Source organism: Eubalaena glacialis, chromosome 15, assembly GCF_028564815.1.
Source record: "Eubalaena glacialis isolate mEubGla1 chromosome 15, mEubGla1.1.hap2.+ XY, whole genome shotgun sequence".
Lineage (NCBI taxonomy): Eukaryota > Metazoa > Chordata > Mammalia > Artiodactyla > Balaenidae > Eubalaena > Eubalaena glacialis.
The window spans coordinates 3,217,921-3,237,672 of NC_083730.1; the positions used below are offsets into that span (position 1 = coordinate 3,217,921).

Consider the following 19,752-nt stretch of genomic DNA (forward strand, 5'->3'; position numbering starts at 1 on the left):
TTGGCCTTTGCTGAATGTGATCAAGAATTATATTTGTGTATTCATCTGCTTTTGTTGTTCCCCTGTAAGGTCAGATTTGACTACGACTTTTTGTATTTTAGTAAGGACGTGTGGGCAGCTTATATATTAATGTTAATTTATATTTTCTTTAGCAAGTATCTCGGTATACTGTCTTTACCGTGAGGAAATGTTCTTCTCTCTGCTCAACCAGGAATTTACTGGGTTTTTGGCAAATTGTGGTAAACAACTTCATCGAAGATAACCTACTTGTGGAATAAGGGTTAGGTCCTCTCTGCATTTCTGCTGTAAATGGAGCAATGATTCCAAAGCTGTGGTCTGAGGTACAGAATGGAAGCGAGTCTTGCTTTTGAATGATCGCAGAGTTTGCGCAATAAACCCTTATTATGGACAGTTAGGTACATTTGGGGACTCATGTTGGCACTCGCGTTGATTTATTTGGGGGTGCTAAATAATTTAAAGGAAACCTTTGTTTTGGAAGATGGACTTTTGTCACCGCTGTGTCCGTGCTTTGTTCACATCACCTTGTGTCCTGAACAAAGCGTTTTTGAGGTTTACCTTGAAAACCAGTGCTTCTGGCAGAAAAGTCCGAGCACGGTGTCCTCTGGCTGCTTGGAAACAGGTCTGCCGGGTCCACTTGAGCGTCCCCCATACTCTGGGACAGCGGGTTTGTGTCCTTCTGTCCACGTGAGGGAGGCGGGGTGGACTCCCCTGTGAACGTTGCGATTCTGGTTGCTCGCGTTCCTTTCTCCTTGTGAGATGGAAACGGGGTCTGCTCTATAATGGATTATTGATTGGCTCTGCCATCAGCGCCCTGGCTCTCCAGGCAGTGAATGCACCAGTTCACGGGGCGGCTCGGAGCCCGTCTGGGGACTATAAGCCTGGGATTGTTAATCCGGGGCAGATTGGCGAGTGGGGAGAGGAACTCCTCGTTGTTATGGAATGTCTCCCCATTTGTTCACAGAATGGGCTTTTTGTCTCCGCAGTAGATAAGCTTGTGCAGGATGTTAATGGTGTATTTTAATTCGTGGCTCATAAGACCACAGTGTCACTGGGAAGGCCCATTGCATTGTCTGCTGGAGGACAAACGGGCAGTATGTGAAACTGACGGCAGCACCCACGGGCCCTGCAGCCTCACTGCCTCACGGCCGCCCTCAGGAGGCCACTTTTTAAATTTTATGACCTGCCTTCTGGGGCCAGAATATCCTGTAAATATCTTGAGCCTTCCATCTGCCCTGAGCTGTTTTCTTTGTAAGGGCATCTTCCCCACAGCACCGATTCCCCACATTTCCCAAATTCTCCTGTCTCCCCCACCCCCGGACAGTGGCCCCCCCCCCGTGGGCTCAGCCCCCAGCCCTCTGACTCCCGGAAGCCCCCCTCTCCCCCGATGACCAAGGGAGAGAGAAGGAGAGAGACCACAGGGCGTCAGGGAAGCCAAACTATCTCTTAGTATCATGATGTGGTTAATTAATGAACTAGAATTGAAGAGACGTATTTGACAAACAGCACGCGCATCAGGCTTTGCTTCTGTCGACAGAAGGGCAGCAGACCCAGTGTGGGAAACGCCCCTTCCAGCTTTCCTGCGGCCCCTCGTGCCCCCCTGAGGTCTGCAGTCTGGTTTGGGTCCCTTTAAAGAAACTTGCACAGTTGTTTTGTTATGCAGATTACTCTAAATACTAGAGGTTATTTAAAAAAAAATCAGCCTTCTGACTCCTTTTCCAGGATATGACTTCGACAGAACTGATTTCGATGGTTTTGAGGGAATCAGTACAAAACTGTTTGGCTTTTGCTTTGTGTTGGTTTACTTCACAGAGCAGAAAATGGCAAGATTTCCTGTAGAGTCAGAGCGATGCTTACTGTGTAAAAATACAGGATGTTCTACCTTTTCCCCCTGACAACGCCACATTTAGTTGGTCAGAAAATGATTGTTTAAACTAGGGAAGATAAACCCCAGCAGCCTTACTGGATTTTTGCCCTGGGACGCGATGGGAGGATCTTCCCAAGCGCCCATGTCTTCATGGCTGCTTCATTTTGGCTGCGATAGCTGACTTTGCACCGTCAGCACCAAGGCTGGGCCCCATGGAGCTTTGGGGAGATCCCTTGAATGTCTCCGGGGGGCAAGCCTCTGAAACACCAGCAAGCAACCTCTTAAAATACTGCTTTCCTGTGGACAGTTTCATATTATTCAGATGATTTTTCTTTCTTTGACTTTCAAATACGAGAATTTAACAAAAGGTAATTTTCCCAAAGTGCATTCCTTAGAGACTTTTGAGCTTCCTGGGGGCCTGGAGAGGGGGAGGGGAGGGGAGGGATGGGGGAGGGCCAATCGGGCTGCCCCAGAGCAGCTCTGCTTCCCATTGTGCTACTTACTGGAGTTGCAAGTGGGAGTTATTTTTTAACTTCTTTTGTGAAAAACATCCAAAACCCATAAAAATGGAAAGAGTAACTAATGAACATCTATACACCCACCACCTAGCCCTAGCAGTTGTTAACATTATGATATATCTGCCTTCTTCTCTCTTTTGTAAACCATCTCTAAAATACTTCATTACATATCTCCAAAAACTAAGAAAGTTTTCCTGTGTTACAGACCTAACAAAAGTAATAGTAATTCTCAAATATGGTCTAATATCCAGTCTATATTAAAGTTGACTTTGTATGGAGCCTGGAGCTGGGATAGGTTTGAACTTGTGTGCTGTGGATGATGATAGCTGTTTGTGGAATACTTTGTAATCGTATTAAATAACCTCTGTGGTGAACCTGTCAGGGCCCAGTGAATACATACGGGTTACTATTTAGCCATTTCTAACATAGCTTCCTAAACTATTATTTCCTCCTTTTGAATTTATTAAACCAAACAGTGTCACTGCCAGTGACTAGGTATCTTTGGGTACTGCACTGACATCTCATTCATTTATTTAGCGATTATTAATTTATAATAATACCTACCATATATTGGCCATTTGCTGTGTGCTCAACATTGCACCTTGCATGCATTACTTTCAATCTCACAAAAATACTGTAATATAGTTCTCATTGCCATCGTTTACATTTTAAAAATGCAGAAATGGACTGGGAAACTGAGAGGTTGAGACACTTGCTCCCGGTCACACAGCTGATCTCAGGGAGTGGCAGAACTGAGTTTGGATCTCGGGTAGCCTGACCTCGGAGCTCACGGTCTGGACCACCTCTCATGGTGCCGTGATGCCTGCTCCCTGCTTGGCCCTGCGCTGGTGTCAGGACTCAGTGGTACTTGGTGGGTCTGCCTTCACAGAGTAGGATGCCTCACACCCGAGTGACCAGGTAAAGAAGTGGTAATAGAAGCATGTCCAGGCACGAGCTGGGATAGGGCCAAGGCTGGGGAGTGGGGACTGTGTGCCTGACCCGGTCACAGGGCGAAGGGGGTCAGGAAGGATCTCTTAGAAAGACCACACCTGAGAAGGTGGACGGCGGGTGGGACCCGCACACCTGAGGGTTCTGAGGTGGGAGTGAATGGACATCCAGCTGGGGTGCGGGGCAGGTGCACGGCCATTGGCTGGGGACCCAGGGACCCCAGCAGTACGGGGGTTCAGGGCCTCAGAAGCCCCCTTGGGAGAGTTCGGGCCTCATCTTCAGGGTGTGAAAAGCCTGCGAAGGGTTGAAGCCTCAAAGAGGTCGCCCAGCTCTGCATTTGGGAAGATGATCTTGGTTTGCGATGAAGGGGAGCGTGTGGATTCAAGTGTGAATTGGAGGTCCAGCCAACAGGATGATGGGGTTACCCCTGGGTGTGGGTGAGAGGGCTGGGGGTTGCTCTAAAGGCTAGTTGGGCTCACACCCACCTGGGTTTCCCTGGGGAGACCCGGCCACCCTCGGCCAGGGCAGGTCATCACTTCCCTCCCTGCTCTGCTGCTGTTCTCTGTGTGGTTACATGTTTCTTTCTGACGTCTGGGTCCCTCGAAGCCAAGCCTGTTGCTTAGTTATCTGAGCCCTTAGGCCCCATAAGTGGCCTGGCGCCCAGTAGCTCTCAGGGATTGTGATGAAACCCTCGTGAACTCGCCCCGCGACCATGCCGTGGGGCTTCCATCGTGGGAGCTGTCACGGGAGGGCGTGCGGGACGATGACGGACTGTGGTCCCACGTGGGTTCTTACAGATCTGACAGCTTCGTCACAGGACTTCTCCTTCTGGTGTGTGTCCTGGATCCCAGCCCTGCAGGGCTTGTTCTGAAAGGAGTTACTGTTGGCAGGTGGAGTTAACCGGGTCCTTGGAGCTGTTTCACAAGGTCACCAGGGATGCTGCAGGAAGTGACTTTTCTGCCTTCTGTTAGGTCCAAGACTCGGTTCCCAGGGTCGTCACTTACAGAAGTGATTTATTCGTTGAAACCTTTACCCACAGATTAAATGTATCCCAAATCCAGTGAGTGTAAGCAATCTTGAGAAAGTCAACTTATTTCATTTGTGCTGTTCAGGCATGAAAAGAAAGAATCGAAAAGAAAGAATCTCTCTAAGGTATGGCAGTGCCCTTACATATATGCATTTAGACCTGGTGCTTTATTTATTTATGCCCTCACATGATGATGTCTTAAAGTTTAGCTACATATTTTATTTTCAAAACGTTTATATTTTGCCCTCTCTTAAACCCCTCCCCCATCTCCATGATAATGCATTTTATGTTATGAATACAGATTTATATTTTCTGTAATAAACATTTTACTTTTTCCTGTTGTTATAATTGTTATCATAAAATCATATAGGCAATATATATAAATATGTAATATGAAATTACCTAAATTTTTCAAAAAGAAACATTTCCAAAATTATGGAAGGCATTTTAAAAAAGTAGCTTCAGACTGTTTGTCACATCCCTATGAGACACACACACACACACACACACACACACACACACAGAGATGCATTGGAAATCTATTTTAAAACCCTAATCAGCAAGCCATTTTTATGCCTAAACAATTAAATTACAGGCTTGTCTGGCAAATTCCCAATTACAGCCTTGGAAAAAGTTTGTAATATAATAACAACAAAACTGTGGTTCATTATGGGCAAAATATGATTCAAATGGGGCTGTGCTTTATGTGTGTATGTACATGGGTCGTATGCCAGCTGAAACACACATGTGTGGATTTTCTCTCCCCTCTACCTCCTAATATTTGTGTTGCTAGAAGACTTTCTTTAATCGCTCTGGTCTGAGTAAAAAGCTAGCATTTACTTACACGTTTTGTAAGGCTAGTTATCTTTAGGTTAATGTGTTTCAGGAAAAGTTGGAACACCAAGTCGCACTCGGCGTGCATTTGCCTGTGAGAATAAAATAGGGGCAGCTTGGTACCGGAATGTATTTGGCTGAAACCAGGTAGTGTGACACTTTATCACGGGGTGGTGTTTGGATGAGAACCTCTCACCACCAGAGACCCCAATCAATGTTGACAAACCATCTGAGACCCTCCTGGCTCACAGAGGCTGGTGGGCTTTTTTTTTTTTAAAGGATAGCAGAGCCAGTTAGTGCTATGGGTTATGGGGCTAATAAGGTTCCCCTAAGTCTTCTCACTGGGGCGGGCTGCCCCGCTGCATTTTCACATTGGAAGTTCTGAGGACCCCATTCTTGTTCTTTTGGGGAAAAGAATTTTTGCCTGCAGCTGAAAAGAATGATCACGAAGATCTGTTGATTTGGCCACTGACTAAGGAAAGCCAGTTGTGGGGAATTCCTTTTTGACTGTTTCTTTAAAGGTTTGCAAGAAACTTTGCCAGTCGACTGGGGGCTTCAGGAAGGGGGCCACTTAGTGGCCTCTTTCAAGTGGAGCCAGTTTTGTTGATGTTATGATTTCCTTAAGATAATGGTGTTTTGAGCTTAAGTGGTCATTACCCTTATGGTATTTTTCCAGTTTTCCATTTTCCCCCTCCAAATATTTTTAAGTTCTTTAAAAAGACATCCCCTGTCATTCTCACAGGGATTGACAGCAAGGCTCAGTGTTGAAAGATGGGGGTGGGCAGAGAAGTGGAAAACAAAAGAGAAAGAAGAGCTGGTAGTGCTGATTCATGGGCACCCTGAAGGCCCTTGCTTGAGAATTTTCCTGTAAATTGCAGGGCTCTGCTGCCTTTGCGAGCTTTTTTTTTTTTTTTTTTCTTTGCGAGCTTTTAAGCAAGTTTTGCAGGAAGCCCGAATAAGAAATGAAAAATATATTCTCTAGTGTTTGGGTTTCTTGAGGGGAAGTGTCTAGGCTTTGGCTGGGGATTTGGGGGTGTTGGGGAATCAAATTTTACACATCAAGGCTGTAATGAGGAAATGGGATGTGGGTTTCTCTGGTAGCAAAGATGGCAGCGCTAAGCCTTTTTAAATGTGCAGAAGAGACTGAGGTCCCCCATGGGAAGAAGGGGGGGGCTGTGCTCACATCTGATCCTCTTTGCACTGTGCTCTGGGCTTGCCCAGCCGGGATGCTACCTGGTAGTAGAAGCGAGGCCCCGTTGGGCAGGTGTTCTGTTGTCCGTGGACTGTTCGCTCTGCACTGAGACGGGGGGGGGGTCTGAGTGGCACTCGGAGGAGGTGCCTTGCAAGCGGCTTTGGTGTCACACGGCTTCCTCATGTCCCTTCCTCTCGGCACCTGACAGGTGAGGGCACGCCTGGGTGTGAAGGACACCTCCTGAAATTCACACGCTGGCAAACGGGGGACGGGACTCCCGGGCTGGGCTCTGCACCACACCTGGACGGCACGGAGGTGGGGTCTCTGTGCGGATCCCCAGCACAGCTTCTTGGCTTTGAGAGCCCTTAACTTTCTACGGCCCCCGGCAGTGTCCCAAATGGCAGGGAGAGTAGCAGAGAAGGAAGGAAAACTCACACAGAGCGCGTTTTTGGTGATTTGAACAACTCTTCTCACTTGACAATTTCATTTTATTTCCAGGTGCATTTGTAGGTTGCGTTTTATGAACCTTAGCTAGCTGAGAGTTCATGCTCCGTGAATCTTGTCTTCGTGACCGGGTTTCGGATGTTTAATTCCCGTGAACTGGAGAAGTTCTGACATTTAACATCCTTTATGAACCAACTTAGTGGTCCAGTGAAGTCTGTCAAAATACTTCAGAGACACCAATTTCTGGTGTTTTGGTTGTTTTTTCCTCTGTAAATTTATTCTAGACGGTTCTTTAAACCCGGAAGGTTTTTGTACCCAGATTAGTTAAATGTAAATAGTATGTTTCATTTATATTTTTATATATTATATCAAATTCAACATTTGGGGGACTGAAAGAAGCCCTGGGATGGCAGGGGATGCATGCAAATCATTTGTCTTATAAAATCATCGTGAATAATATGCAGCTGTCTAAGACCAAAACAGCTCGAAAAAACAAAGTAGCTTAAATTGTCATGAAGAAGTGTTCTTATTCACCTCATTTGTTTATCCAAGTTTAGGGGAGATTTTGTTTGTTTATTTTATTGGGGGTTTCCTGTCTCACCTCTCTCCCTGTCTCCTGGGGTGTGGGAGTGGCTCTGTACCCATCAGTGTAAAGAGTAAGGAATCTCTGTGAGCAGCTGTGCTTCCTGCTGCTTTCCAGAGTTTGTTGCTCAGACTGACTTGGTTTCATTAGGTGCCTGGGAAACTTGCTAGCATGAGGCTTTCTCGAAAGAAGTTTGAGAATACATCATCTAAATGAGATTTCTGCCTCTGGCGTGGGTCTCCGGGAGGAGGCATTCGGGGAACAGGAGGTGTGTTGTTTTTTCAGAAGGCGTCTGTCCCTCGTGGTGAGTGGAGGAATAGAGTGTCATCTATTGGAACCCCTGGGGATGTTTGGGTGACACCCTCCTGCCCCCTGCCTTCCACCGTCAGCATCCTTCTCTGAGTCGGCTCCGGGGGAAACATGGCAGGTCGGACCACCCAGAGCAAACAACGCGTTGCTGCCTGGCCTCGTCTCTGAACAAACCATGTCTGCTTGACAACCAGAAACACATGGCTTCTTCACATCTTGTTGCTTTTCAAACATGAGTTCTTAGTGTGCATGAGATTGAAACTTTGTAAAAAATGTGGCTTCCTTTCTACATGTTATAGCTTTTTTTAAAAAGAAAATGTGTCCATCTGGGCGCCTCTCTGTGCAAGTCTGGAGCCCCCAGTAGGGAGACCCTCAGAATCATTAACTCAGTTACTTCTGTTGAGAGATAAGAAGGATAAACAGACTGGGCCCCAGGGGCCTGTGTGTGTGGCTGTTCTCCGCACTGCCCCACCCCTGCTTGATTTTTTGAAAAAATTTTTTTCATTGAAGTATAGTTGAATTACAGTGTTGTGTTAATCACTGCTGTACAGCAAAGTGACTCAGTTATACATATATATATACCCATCAAAATACCGTCCAGAAGGACACTTTAGCTCTCACATCCCTTCTGGTCAGCTGACTGTTTTCTTTATTCTCCTTATCGTGAGTCAGATGGAAATTCCTGAGATAGCTGCTTGTCAGTGTGTACTGTCTTGGGCCTGTTTGGCAGTTTACAGGCATCTGGGCTGGCTTCCCTGCAGCCCAGATCGTTGCCCGACGCGTGCCAGGCACAGCGCTGGGCAACCCCGTCCACTTGCCCTTCGCTGGTGCACCGGTGAGGGAGACGCCCAGGCGTCTGGAGGAGCAGCTCGGAGCTGCCCCGGCCCCTCATTCTCCAGGGGTTGGACGAGCATGAGAGCGACAGTGTGACCCCTGCTCCTGCTGGGCTCAGACCCCACCTCCCACGTGAGGACCTGCCGGGGTCGGGAGGGTGTCTGCACTGGGGTAGGACTTGGCCCCGCGGCCAGTGCAGGAAAGAAGGGACAGGACCAGGTCGGGAGGGGCAGTGTGAGGCCGGCCGAGGAGTCTGGGCTTTATCTAAGAGGCAGCGAAGACCGAACGTCGCGGTGGAAACGGCCTGGTGGTCACACACCCCTGGGAGTGGTGTCCGTCGGGGCAGCCGGCGTGGGCCGCCAGGTGCTAGAGCAGCAGATTCAGGCCCAGGTCTGGAAGGACCGCAGAGTTCTGCCCCTGCCCTTCGCGGCCTCTCTTTCACTAAATCATCTATGTTTCACCGAGACACAAAGATACATTTGTAAAGCGCCTTTTCCGGCTGTGAACGCTCTCTCGCAGCTCACGTGTCCTGCACGTGCCCCCGCGTTTTGCCGTCCTCCGCCTGGCCTGTGTCTCTGTCCTTCATTCTCAGACGCGCTCCTGTCCCGTCGCCCGTGTTCCTCACACTCCCACGAACTCCCTCACCACAGTCTTTCCTTAAAGATTGGATATCTTTGATAAAAAATTATTCTAGTGCGCAGTCATTTACAATGATTTATTTTAACGATTTAGCACACAATTATTATCAGTCATTAATTGTTTAATTACTGATTTTTTGAAGGGAAGCAGCTGCTCGTACGTCTGTTTAAACTTTCGTGGGTGCTTCCTTTCTTTCATTTGGACGGGATTGGCTTTCTGAAGGAGCGTGCAGATCGCTGTCCGCGGATGTTACCGGTCCCCTGTTTATGCGGGGAAACCTGGCTCCTAAGATCTCCGTGTCTTTTCTGTTCCAGGTGCTTGCTGCCCTCTGCCATGCTCTCCAGGTAAGACATGCCCCTCCGCGGGGCAGGCGCACTTCTGCAGCCGGCAAGCGGGAGGCTCGCCTGAACATGGAGAGATAAGACGCAGGCCCACGTGACCGAGCGCCGTGCCCGCCCCGGCCGGACGAGCCCTCGTCGTCGAGATGGACCGCCCCCGAGAGGCCGAGATGGAGCTGAGAAGGGGCCCCAGCCCACCCAGGGCCGGCAGGATCCCCGAGGCGGACGGCGACAAGGCGCTGAGCCACAGCTGCTGCATCTGCGGCAAGAGCTTCCCCTTCCAGAGCTCTTTGTCCCAGCACATGCGCAAGCATACGGGCGAGAAGCCCTACAAGTGCCCCTATTGCGACCACCGGGCTTCCCAGAAGGGCAACCTGAAGATCCACATCCGCGGCCACCGCACGGGGACTCTGATCCAGGGCCACGAGCCCGAGGCGGGCGAGACGCGCGTGTCCGAGGGCCTGGACGGCTGCGCCAGCCCCACGAAGAGCACCTCGGCCTGCAACAAGATCCTGAACGGCGCCACCCAGGTGGACAGCGGCAAGATCCTGCTGAGGAGCAGCAAGAAGGAGGCGGAGGGGGCGGCGTGCGTGGCGGCGGAGGCCAAGGCGGCGGCGGCGGCGGCGGCGGCGGGGCAGTGCTCCTTCTGCAAGAGCAAGTTCGAGCGGAGGAAGGACCTGGAGCAGCACGTGCACCAGGCGCACAAGCCCTTCAAGTGCCGGCTGTGCAGCTACGTGACCCTGCGGGAGGAGTCCCTGCTCAGCCACATCGAGAAGGACCACATCACGGCCCAGGGGCCCCGCGGCGGCGACGCCTTCGCAGAGAACGGCAAGCCTGAGCTGCCCCCCGGCGAGTTCCCCTGCGAGGTGTGCGGCCAGGCCTTCAGCCAGACCTGGTTCCTGAAGGCGCACATGAAGAAGCACAGGGGCTCCTTCGACCACGGCTGCCACATCTGCGGCCGGAGATTCAAGGAGCCGTGGTTCCTGAAAAACCATATGAAGGCGCACGGCCCGAAGGCGGGGAGCAAGAACAAGCCCCGGAGCGAGCTGGACCCCATCGCCACCATCAACAATGTGGTGCAGGAGGAGGTGATCGTGGCCGGCCTGAGCCTCTACGAAGTCTGCACCAAGTGCGGGAACCTGTTTACGAACCTGGACAGCTTGAACGCGCACAACGCTATCCACCGCCGGGTGGAGGCCGGCCGGCCGCGGGCCCCCGTCGGGGAGGGCCCGGCGCCCGGCCCCGCCGACTCCCAGCAGCTCTTCCTTCAGTGCCTGAACCTGCGCCCGGCGGCCGGCGCGCCCGCCCGCGGGCAGGCCGGGCGGCGCGTGGCCGAGCTGGACCCGGTCAACAGCTACCAGGCCTGGCAGCTGGCCACGCGGGGCAGGGTGGCCGAGCCGGCCGAGTACCTCAAGTACGCGGCGTGGGACGAGGCGCTGGCTGGGGACGTGGCCTTCGACAAGGAGCGGCGCGAGTTCATCCTGGTGAGCCAGGAGAAGCGCAAGCGCGAGCCCGAGCCCGGCGCGCAGGGGCCCCCGCGCAAGAGGGCGGGCGCGCCCGGGGACCCCGCGCCCGGGCCCCCGGACCCCCGGCCGGCCGCGCGCCCCAGCCGCCGCGCCGCCGCCCCCGCCGGCCACGGCAAGTCGTCCGAGTGCTTCGAGTGCGGCAAGATCTTCCGCACGTACCACCAGATGGTGCTGCACTCGCGCGTGCACCGCCGCGCGCGCCGCGACCGTGACCGCGACGGCCCCGGGGACCGCGCGCCCCGCGCCCGCTGCGGCTCGCTCAGCGAGGGCGACTCGGCCTCGCAGCCCAGCAGCCCCGGCTCGGCCTGCGCCGCCGCCGATTCCCCGGGCTCCGGCCTGGCCGACGAGGCCGCCTACGAGAGCGGAGAGGAGGGCGCGGCCCACCCTGCACCAGGTGAGCGCGTGCGCCCGGGTGGTCCAGGCGCGGGTAAGGTGGGCTTGGGCGGTCCCGGTAGCCCTGTGCCTGGGTCGCCTTTGCCCACGTATCCCACGTCCAGGTGGCTGGGGCTCAGGTAGCCTTGGGTCTGGGTCGCCCCATAGCTAGGTGGCCCAGGTCCAGGAAGCCCTTGCCCCCAGGTAGCTCACGCTCAGGTGGTCCAGGCTCAGGGAGCTCTGTGCCCGATGGCCCTGAGCCGGGGAAGTCCAGGCCCAGTAGACCGCCGCCCGGTGGCCCAGGCCAGGTAGTCCTGGTTCGCCAATCAGCCTCACCCAGGTAGTTGAGGCTCAGGTAGCCCTGTCCCAGGGTGACCCAGGTCCAGCTAACCCTTGCCCAGGATGTCATGGGCAGGGAATCTGGGCTCAATTAGCCCTGTCCCCAGGTGACCCGGCTCCCTGGTTTCCCAGGCTCACATAGTCTTGGTGCTCAGGTAGCTTCCTACTTAGGTGGCGCTACAGCCAGATAATCCTGCGCTTGGTGCCTTTTCCCCGGCGTCCCAGGCTCTGGTAGACTGGTACTCAGGTGGTCTGCGCCCAGTGTGTGCTTGGAGCCCCCAGCTCCACTTGAGGCTCCTGCTTGCTGACCGCCCATAGCGTTTGCATAAATTCGCACCTTTGGCTATGGAGGTGATGGTCTCTCTGCGGCATCAGACATATCTGAGCAAAGAACAGGTGACAGAGCCCCTCCAAGATGTGCCTTTCTCTTCTCGCCATCAGCTGGGGCACACATGCTTTCCTCTACCCCTCTCCTTACAGCAGACAGCTGAGTGAAAGAGGAACTTGGGATTGTGTGCAGTTATAATTAATCTCCTTAGATTCAAGTAACCCTGTGGGTTTAGAGATGGCTAATTGGAACCAGATTATTTTCCAAACTGTAGCTATGTAAATATTTAAAGATGCTTGGCCAACTTTATTTTCATCGTTTTCCTATTTTTTTAAAATAAATTTTTAAACATTTTGATATTTTCTTCATAATTTTTTGTTTTGGGTAATTCTTTTAAGTGTAAGGTGATGTTTCAGTTACAAACTTGTAACTTTCCTCGCATAGCCAGAGATGTTTTTCTCTTCTTCCTGAAAATTGGTTAATGGATGTTGCTTTTACTGAAAGGTCAGAGGCGATAGAGATCCAAGTGTTTCAGCTGGGCTTTTTATATTCTGTAGTGAGGAAGACTGCCCCTGTGCATGTCTTAAAAAACCCCACAAACATATGTCACCTTTCCCTTATTAAAGATTTAGCCAGTTCTCCTGAACAGAGTTTAATTATTACAGGTCTATACAACGTATTGTGTGAGCATCTGATACACTCAAGTATATGTGGAGTCAGTAAAAGTGTAGAAAAAAGTTGTTTCTTTGCTCCTATAAGGGCAATCGATCTATGCTGAATCTGCACATATGTGTATGTAGGTAAATGAAAATAAAACGTTTTTTAAAATAATTAATTTATTTAATTTATTTATTTTTGGCTACGTACGGTCTTCGTTGCTGCTCGCTGGCTTTCTCTAGTTGTGGCTCGTGGGCTCTAGAGTGCAGGCTCAGTAGTTGTGGCGCACGGGCTTAGTTGCTCTGTGGCATGTGGATCTTCCTGGATCCGGGCTTGAATCTGTGTCCCCTGCATTGGCAGGTGGATTCTTAACCACTGCGCCACCAGGGAAGCCCCCCCTTTTTTAAAAATTAATTAATTTATTTTTGGCTGCGTTGGGTCTTCATTGCTGTTCATGGGCTTCCTCTAGTTGCGGAGAGCGGGGGCTCATATCTTGTATTTCGTTTCTTAGTCATTAACTGGGAAGGAGCAGTAGAATATACTGTTCTCTGAAAATGCAGTGCTAGGTCTGTGAGCTTTTTTGGGTTCTTGTAGCAGCTTGTCGTGTAAGACGTGGGGAACCCAATTGTGACCCCATGGGTGGCATTTTTGAAGATTAATTTTTGTTTTTCCTTTTAAAAAATGTTGACAACTATAGATTTTATTGGTCACATTCCAATAGTACTATGGCTACTTTTTGGAGCACATTGGATGAAATATTAAAGCTGGCAATAATTGTTTTCCTACTTTGAGGACAAATATTTTTAATATTTGGAAAAGCTGTCCTTAGACCCATCTGTTATGATGGCAGTTAAATGATTAGTAATAAGCTAATTCAGTAGTGCTTTTAATGTCAAGATGTGGGAAAGATCAAATTACGTTCACTGTAAGTTGGAATTTACTCTTTTTGTTCTTTCTCAGGTTCATTAAATTCTAGAGATTATCATTTACTTTTTAATGAGATTATATCTCTTTTCTCTGTATTAATCAACTTTTTGAGAAATGTGATACCTCAGGTGATTCCATAACAAGATTATATATGGTGTGGGTGTAACAAGTTGACAACAGAATATTGTAGCTTATTGAGAGACTAGAAAAAGAAATATATGGTATGTCAGTGGCATAAAATGTTGAAGAACATTGTAGGTCTGCACGGGTCACTTTTTGTAGCCACAAAGGACAGTAGCTTTCCTCCCAAAAACACAAACTTTATATCATGGCAGGCCTTTGATGCTCTAGCTGGCATTAAATCGCTGCTTCATAGATGCCCCTTAATGAGAGAGATGTATTATATGGATTTAATACTCACAAAGCAGTCTCATTAGCAGGGATTGGCAAGGCCTTGGAAGCAGCCACTTTGGAAGAGCAAATGGGTATGTTGAATCCTCTATTTTGATCTGCAGTGAGCCTTTCTCTTGTTAAAAAGTGCATTCAGCTTTGGAAAATACTTGCCTTTCTTGTCACTAAAAGATGACTTAGATCTTTAAACAGTGACATGACTCTAAATTCTCAGAACCTTGATGGGATGACCGGTTAAAATGATTAGAGGAAACATGTAGAAATTGAGGGACAGAAGATCATACTAGTTCTCAGAAGAGTGAATCCGGCTACTTGTAGTAGCAAAGTTGACATTAGAGTTCAGACCTTTGTGCCCCTTCCAGTAAATCCCCGTTGTGCCATAATTTTCCCCACAGATTTGCTGACATCCAGGGGTGGACTTGAATGCTGCTTCTGGATCTAGAGACAATTTGCATTATCAGATTAATTGAAAGAAACTTGCTTTTTGCATGAAATATTCTTTGTCGAGTGTTGCGTCTACTCCTTTGGAAAGCTCTGATTGTCACATTACCTTTATTTCCACATAAGACCGGCTCCCAGCAGCCCTCATTACAGACTTAAAATAGTCTAAGAGCAAAGTTGTGAATAAAATTCAATAACTTAAAATGTGTTACTGAGCTAGATTTAAATCTTCATTGGGAAAGTGACGTGGCACTGATAGAAAGTACCCTTTTGGAGTTCACAAAAATTAATCCTTTTAATTAGGGAAGAGGAGCTCTGAAAGGGCATATAGTTGAAATGCAGAAAAATAAACATTTTCAAACACAAAGCAGAGTCATGGTGTTCAGAATTTATTACTGAGGACAGGTCAACAGGCCAAAGTGGAATTCTGCTTAGAAAGCGTTAGGATGACTTAGGAGTGGTAGAAGCCTGCTGACTGTGTCTCAAAGGACTCTCTTCATGAAGTCCCTGTACTATAAGACGTGGTGCCCTTGGGAGAAGCCTTGCCTGGTGCTGGGGGCCTTGCCTTGATGCAGAACCCATTCCTACTGTTTATCTGCATACTGTTTTAGCTAAAACTTAGGTTACTACCCCAGGTATTTTTTTTATTTTTTTAAAAAATTATTTATTTATTTATTTTTGGCTGTGTTGGGTCTTCGTTTCTGTGCAAGGGCTTTCGCTAGTTGTGGCAAGCGGGGCCACTCTTCATCGCGGTGCGCAGGCCTCTCACTATCACAGCCTCTCTTGTTGCGGAGCACAGGCTCCAGACGCGCAGGCTCAGCAGTTGTGGCTCACGGGCCCAATTGCTCCGCGGCATGTGGGATCTTCCCAGACCAGGGCTCGAACCCGTGTCCCCTGCATTGGCAGGCAGATTCTCAACCACTGCACCACCAGGGAAGCCCCCAGGTATTTTTTTAATTGAAGTATAATTGCTTTACAATATTATATTAGTTTTAGGTGTACAACATAGTGATTCAGTGTTTTTATAGATTATACTTCATTTAAAGTTGTTACAGAATAATGGCTCTGTTTCCCTGTGTTGTACAGTATATCCTCGGTTTTGACTGTTTTTTGTTATTCTAACTTCTGTCGCATCAAGCGTATAGTCTGTTGAGCCCACCCTCTCTCTATATCTTTGGATACTGATTGTAACTTAATTGATAGTAAAACCCCAAGTTTTGAAATTGCAAATATGAAATTGCAAATATTTGATTGTTTTTGACTGACAAACCCTGTGGCTCAACCTAATAGAATAAAAAGTTCTTAGAGCAAGCGCCATAGTGTTACATGTAGTTGGAAGAAGTAAGGAGAGAGTTTTCAGAATTAAAAAATATAGTCAAGGGAAGAAAAGATAATTAGAAGGAAGACATGGGTTTATTTCAGAAAGCCTCCACTTTCTCATATCTCTCCGCTTGCTGCCACCAGGCCAAAGTCTCGGATGTTAGAGCTCATCTTCTTTCTGTCGTCATTGCGAGAAGAGCCACAGTGTTTTGATTATAAAATGTTGAGCACGTGCTTTGAGACTGACCGACTGTCCACGTTGGTGCGTGGCGGGTCAGGCGGGTCAGGCTGTGGTCATGCAGCTCTCCAAAAGGTTAACCAGCCAATCTTCTTCTTTTTTTTTTTTGATAGACCATGGACGGTCATCAGAACAGCTTAGGGAGGAAATGTCATTACACGTCGTCCCATTGAAGCAGGATTTAGGGGGAATCAAGGGACAAAGGTCAGAGTGTGGAGTGTGAGGTGGGCCTGGGAGGGGTGATTGCAGTGGCGGCCGGGCCTGCTGGGACAGGAGGCTTTTATTGTTACCTATTCTTAGCCTTTACTTGGCGCTAAAGCAGAAGGAGCTCCAAGGGGACGGATTCTCCCCATCGTCCTTCTGGCGCAGGTCGTGCATGTTCTGAGCAGGGAAGCTGGGACCTGTTTGCAGCCCCGCCCGGTTCCCATCTCCGATGCTCAGTGATCGGGAAGGACTTTTTTTTTTAAACAATGATCAGACATTGAGGATTCTTTTTTTAATTAATTAATTAATTTATTTTTGGCTGTGTTGGGTCTTCGTTTCTGTGTGAGGGCTTTCTCTAGTTGCGGCAAGCGGGGGCCACTCTTCATCGCGGTGCGTGGGCCTCTCACTATCGCGGCCTCTCTTGTTGCGGAGCACAGGCTCCAGACGCGCAGGCTCAGTAGTTGTGGCTCACGGGCCCAGTTGCTCCGCGGCATGTGGGATCTTCCCAGACCAGGGCTCGAACCTGTGTCCCTTGCATTAGCAGGCAGATTCTCAACCACTGCGCCACCAGGGAAGCCCGGCAATGACTTTTGTCTTAACGCAGGGCTTCATCCGTGCCTCCCCGCCGCCCAAGAGGCTAAAAATGACACCACAAAGAACAAGGGGTAGGAGACCAAGGAGGAGAGAACATGAATAAAGTGAGAGGATGGGAAATAGAATGCGTGTAACCGGGGGAAAGTGGCAGGCACATTTGGGAACAACCCTGTACAATTACAAACCCTGTGATCCTGAGCGGCGTCAGTCCTACGTGGTACCGGGGCCCCCCATTAAATAGGAGCCTGCGGAATTGGTACAAGTGAAATCAGGAGGTCAGCTCTCCTCGGACACTGTTCAGTCCAGCTCGCCGGGCCCAGTTTCCTCATCACACAGGCATCTTGAGCGATACCTAATAAATGTCCATACGCAGGCTGGTCGGCCACTCTGGAAGTGCCCCGGCCGTGGTGATGCTGCCGCAGGTGCCAGGCCACAGAGCTTGGGATGCTCTCTGCCATGTGCCAGCGAGCGGCCAGAGCACGGCACCAGGGTGGGGACCGGTGACAAGGAGAATCCGGACGGCAGAGATGGAGATCGAGGAAGAGCTGGTTGATTCCAGATTACAGAAAGGGGACTGTAAAATGCAGACAGATGCTTTTCAGCCAGATGTGAGGGTGACACCACCCTTAGTGTTTTCTACTGTCCTGAACATCGAGGAATTTACTTAGTTGGGAATAAAGTGAGACTTGAAAACCCTCCTTTTAAATTCTTATTCAGTAGGAAAGTGCAGTGAAGTTCTTTACGAAAAATATCCAGATGCACTTGACAGCCGACTGCAGAATGCCCTGTGGTTTAGTCAGCATCTTAGCAACCAGAAGCATCTCTGTCAGGATGCGCACGGAGACGACGGTAATTATTCACTGGCCCTGTGGTCCCCTGATATGCCTCTGAATTATCCCAGGAAGATTGCGTTATGATGAGAATAGTGCCTTAGAAGTGTGCTTATTGTATTCTGATTCTTCAAATGTTGGTCATCTGTGCATGGCGTGCATGCTCATATTTGCTGGAACACAACACTGCATCCCCGACCTTCCAGAATGAATTTATTATGCTGTGAAACGCGTTAGACTCTGGAGATTATATTCTGGATTTTCTTCCTGCCACTGAGACACACACGTGGGATGCACAGTCCTCAGCGTCGTTAAGCCGACACCATGCAGACCCTTTTGTTTGTTAGCAAAGTTCAAACACTTGATTCGTTGTCTCTCTGTCTCCATCTCTCTCTTTCACACGAGATAGAATCATAGAATTTTAGAGCTGGGAAGAAACTGAGGGATGTTGGTCTGCCCCCCACATTTTAACAGAGAGGAAGCCAAGGCATAAGGGGAATCATTGTAATTTGCCCAGAGCCGCCAGGTGTGTCTGTTGCCCGAGGACAGCGTGGGTGGTGGAAGGCACGTGAGCGGGGTCGCCGAGGTTGTGGTACTCCTTTCACACGAAGTAGCTGTGTGTCTTCAGTCCTGAACCCCTGGGTGTCTGGCTTCCTGGGTGGCGCTATGGGGGCTTGGATCGCCACCAGTGGGGTTGTTGCCACCGTGTCCCTGTTTGGTGCCCAGCATAGCCTGCACATCCTGTCCACACGGCTCTTGTTGGTACAAGAGTTAGAACCAGAATCAGGGTCCGCAGGGTCCGTCTCCCAGCCTAGGAGAGGGTGTGTGTCCTGGCTTGTCACTTGAGGGGCAGAAGCGTGTGGTCCCAGGATGGCTCAGGCCCCGTCCGGGGCTCCAGATCCCCAGTCTCCACTCCCACCCACCCTGGAGGTGACGGAGATGGAGGTAGCCCTGCCGAGCTCTGTGGAAGCCCGTGCTTGGCGGCGTGGGGTGCCGGCTTCACCCTGTCACCAGGAGGCTGCCTGCCTGCGGTAAACGTCGAGTGGGCGTTGTCTGAAGGCAAAATTAACGATGTTCCTGGATTCCAGGAAAAATGCCTGCACTGTGTTTACGGAGTCTTGTTTGATGTGACTGCTTTTCAGTCTTTTCCGTCTCTGCTTCACATCCTAAATCCTGTTATTTCTGTCCTGTTGCCCTGCTGGACTTAGTTTTCCCCAGTCTGCGGTATGGATGATGCTGGCTATGATTTTCGGCTCTTTCCCTGTGGTTCACGTGTCATGAAGAGGAGCTTGGTCTCCTCCAGTTCAGACAGGAGCTTGTGACTTCTGATGTGAAGCATGAGACCCCTCTTGGTAGATGTGACCCATCAGTAGTGAGCAGAAACAACTGAATTTGGGTCTTTCACCCCAGTCCCCTGAGATGTGGCCTCACATGTGAAGAGGTGGATTGAACTGATTTTGCTTCTGAACCATCAGTTGCTGATCAGTGGGTGGGGTGGGGGGGGGAGTGTCCCGGTCAGCTCTGCAGGGGAATGACCCTGGGCTTTGGAAGTGAGGTTCACACCTGCTGAGCCGGGGTGTCACCCCCGAGACGGTGCCTTGTCCCAGCTGTTTTAGGCACGTCATTCCAGCCAGCACTGACACCCCTGCCTGTGTTTGTGCTCAGAAGCGTGACCATAACGTTTGTCTGGGCCTGTGATGGGGCGCACCTGACAGCACCCCTTCTTCGTACCGTTGGTTGAAAGTGCTCAGGTGGCTGATCTGCTCAGCCCTTTGATTCTGTCATTGCAAGCCGAGGGGTTCCCGCTCGTGACCCCGGCTTCCTGGGACCACAGCCGTGGCCCTGGCCTGCCTCCCCGTCTCCCCCGCTGCACCTTCTCTGCGCCCCGAATGCCCTGCCCAGAGCTCCCCACTTACCCTCTGGGGGCCCGAGCATCCCGTTTCCCCAGCGAGCACATTGGAGGCTGGAAGTCTCTCCCGCCCGGACTCTCACTTCCAACCCTGACCCGCTGTGT

The 19,752-nt window shown here is 50.2% G+C and overlaps 1 protein-coding gene across 7 annotated transcripts in view; it reads left to right on the forward strand.

Annotated features, from left to right (window-relative positions):
- ZNF516 (zinc finger protein 516) overlaps positions 1 to 19,752 on the forward strand; it is a 113,419-nt gene that overhangs the window by 36,329 nt on the left and 57,338 nt on the right. For all 7 annotated transcript variants that reach the window (XM_061169013.1, XM_061169011.1, XM_061169016.1 and 4 more), the window contains exon 2: positions 9,528 to 11,471. In XM_061169013.1, coding sequence (XP_061024996.1) covers positions 9,698 to 11,471 — 1,774 coding nt within the window. In that variant the 5' untranslated portion in view covers positions 9,528 to 9,697. The remainder of the gene's footprint in view (positions 1 to 9,527; positions 11,472 to 19,752) is intronic.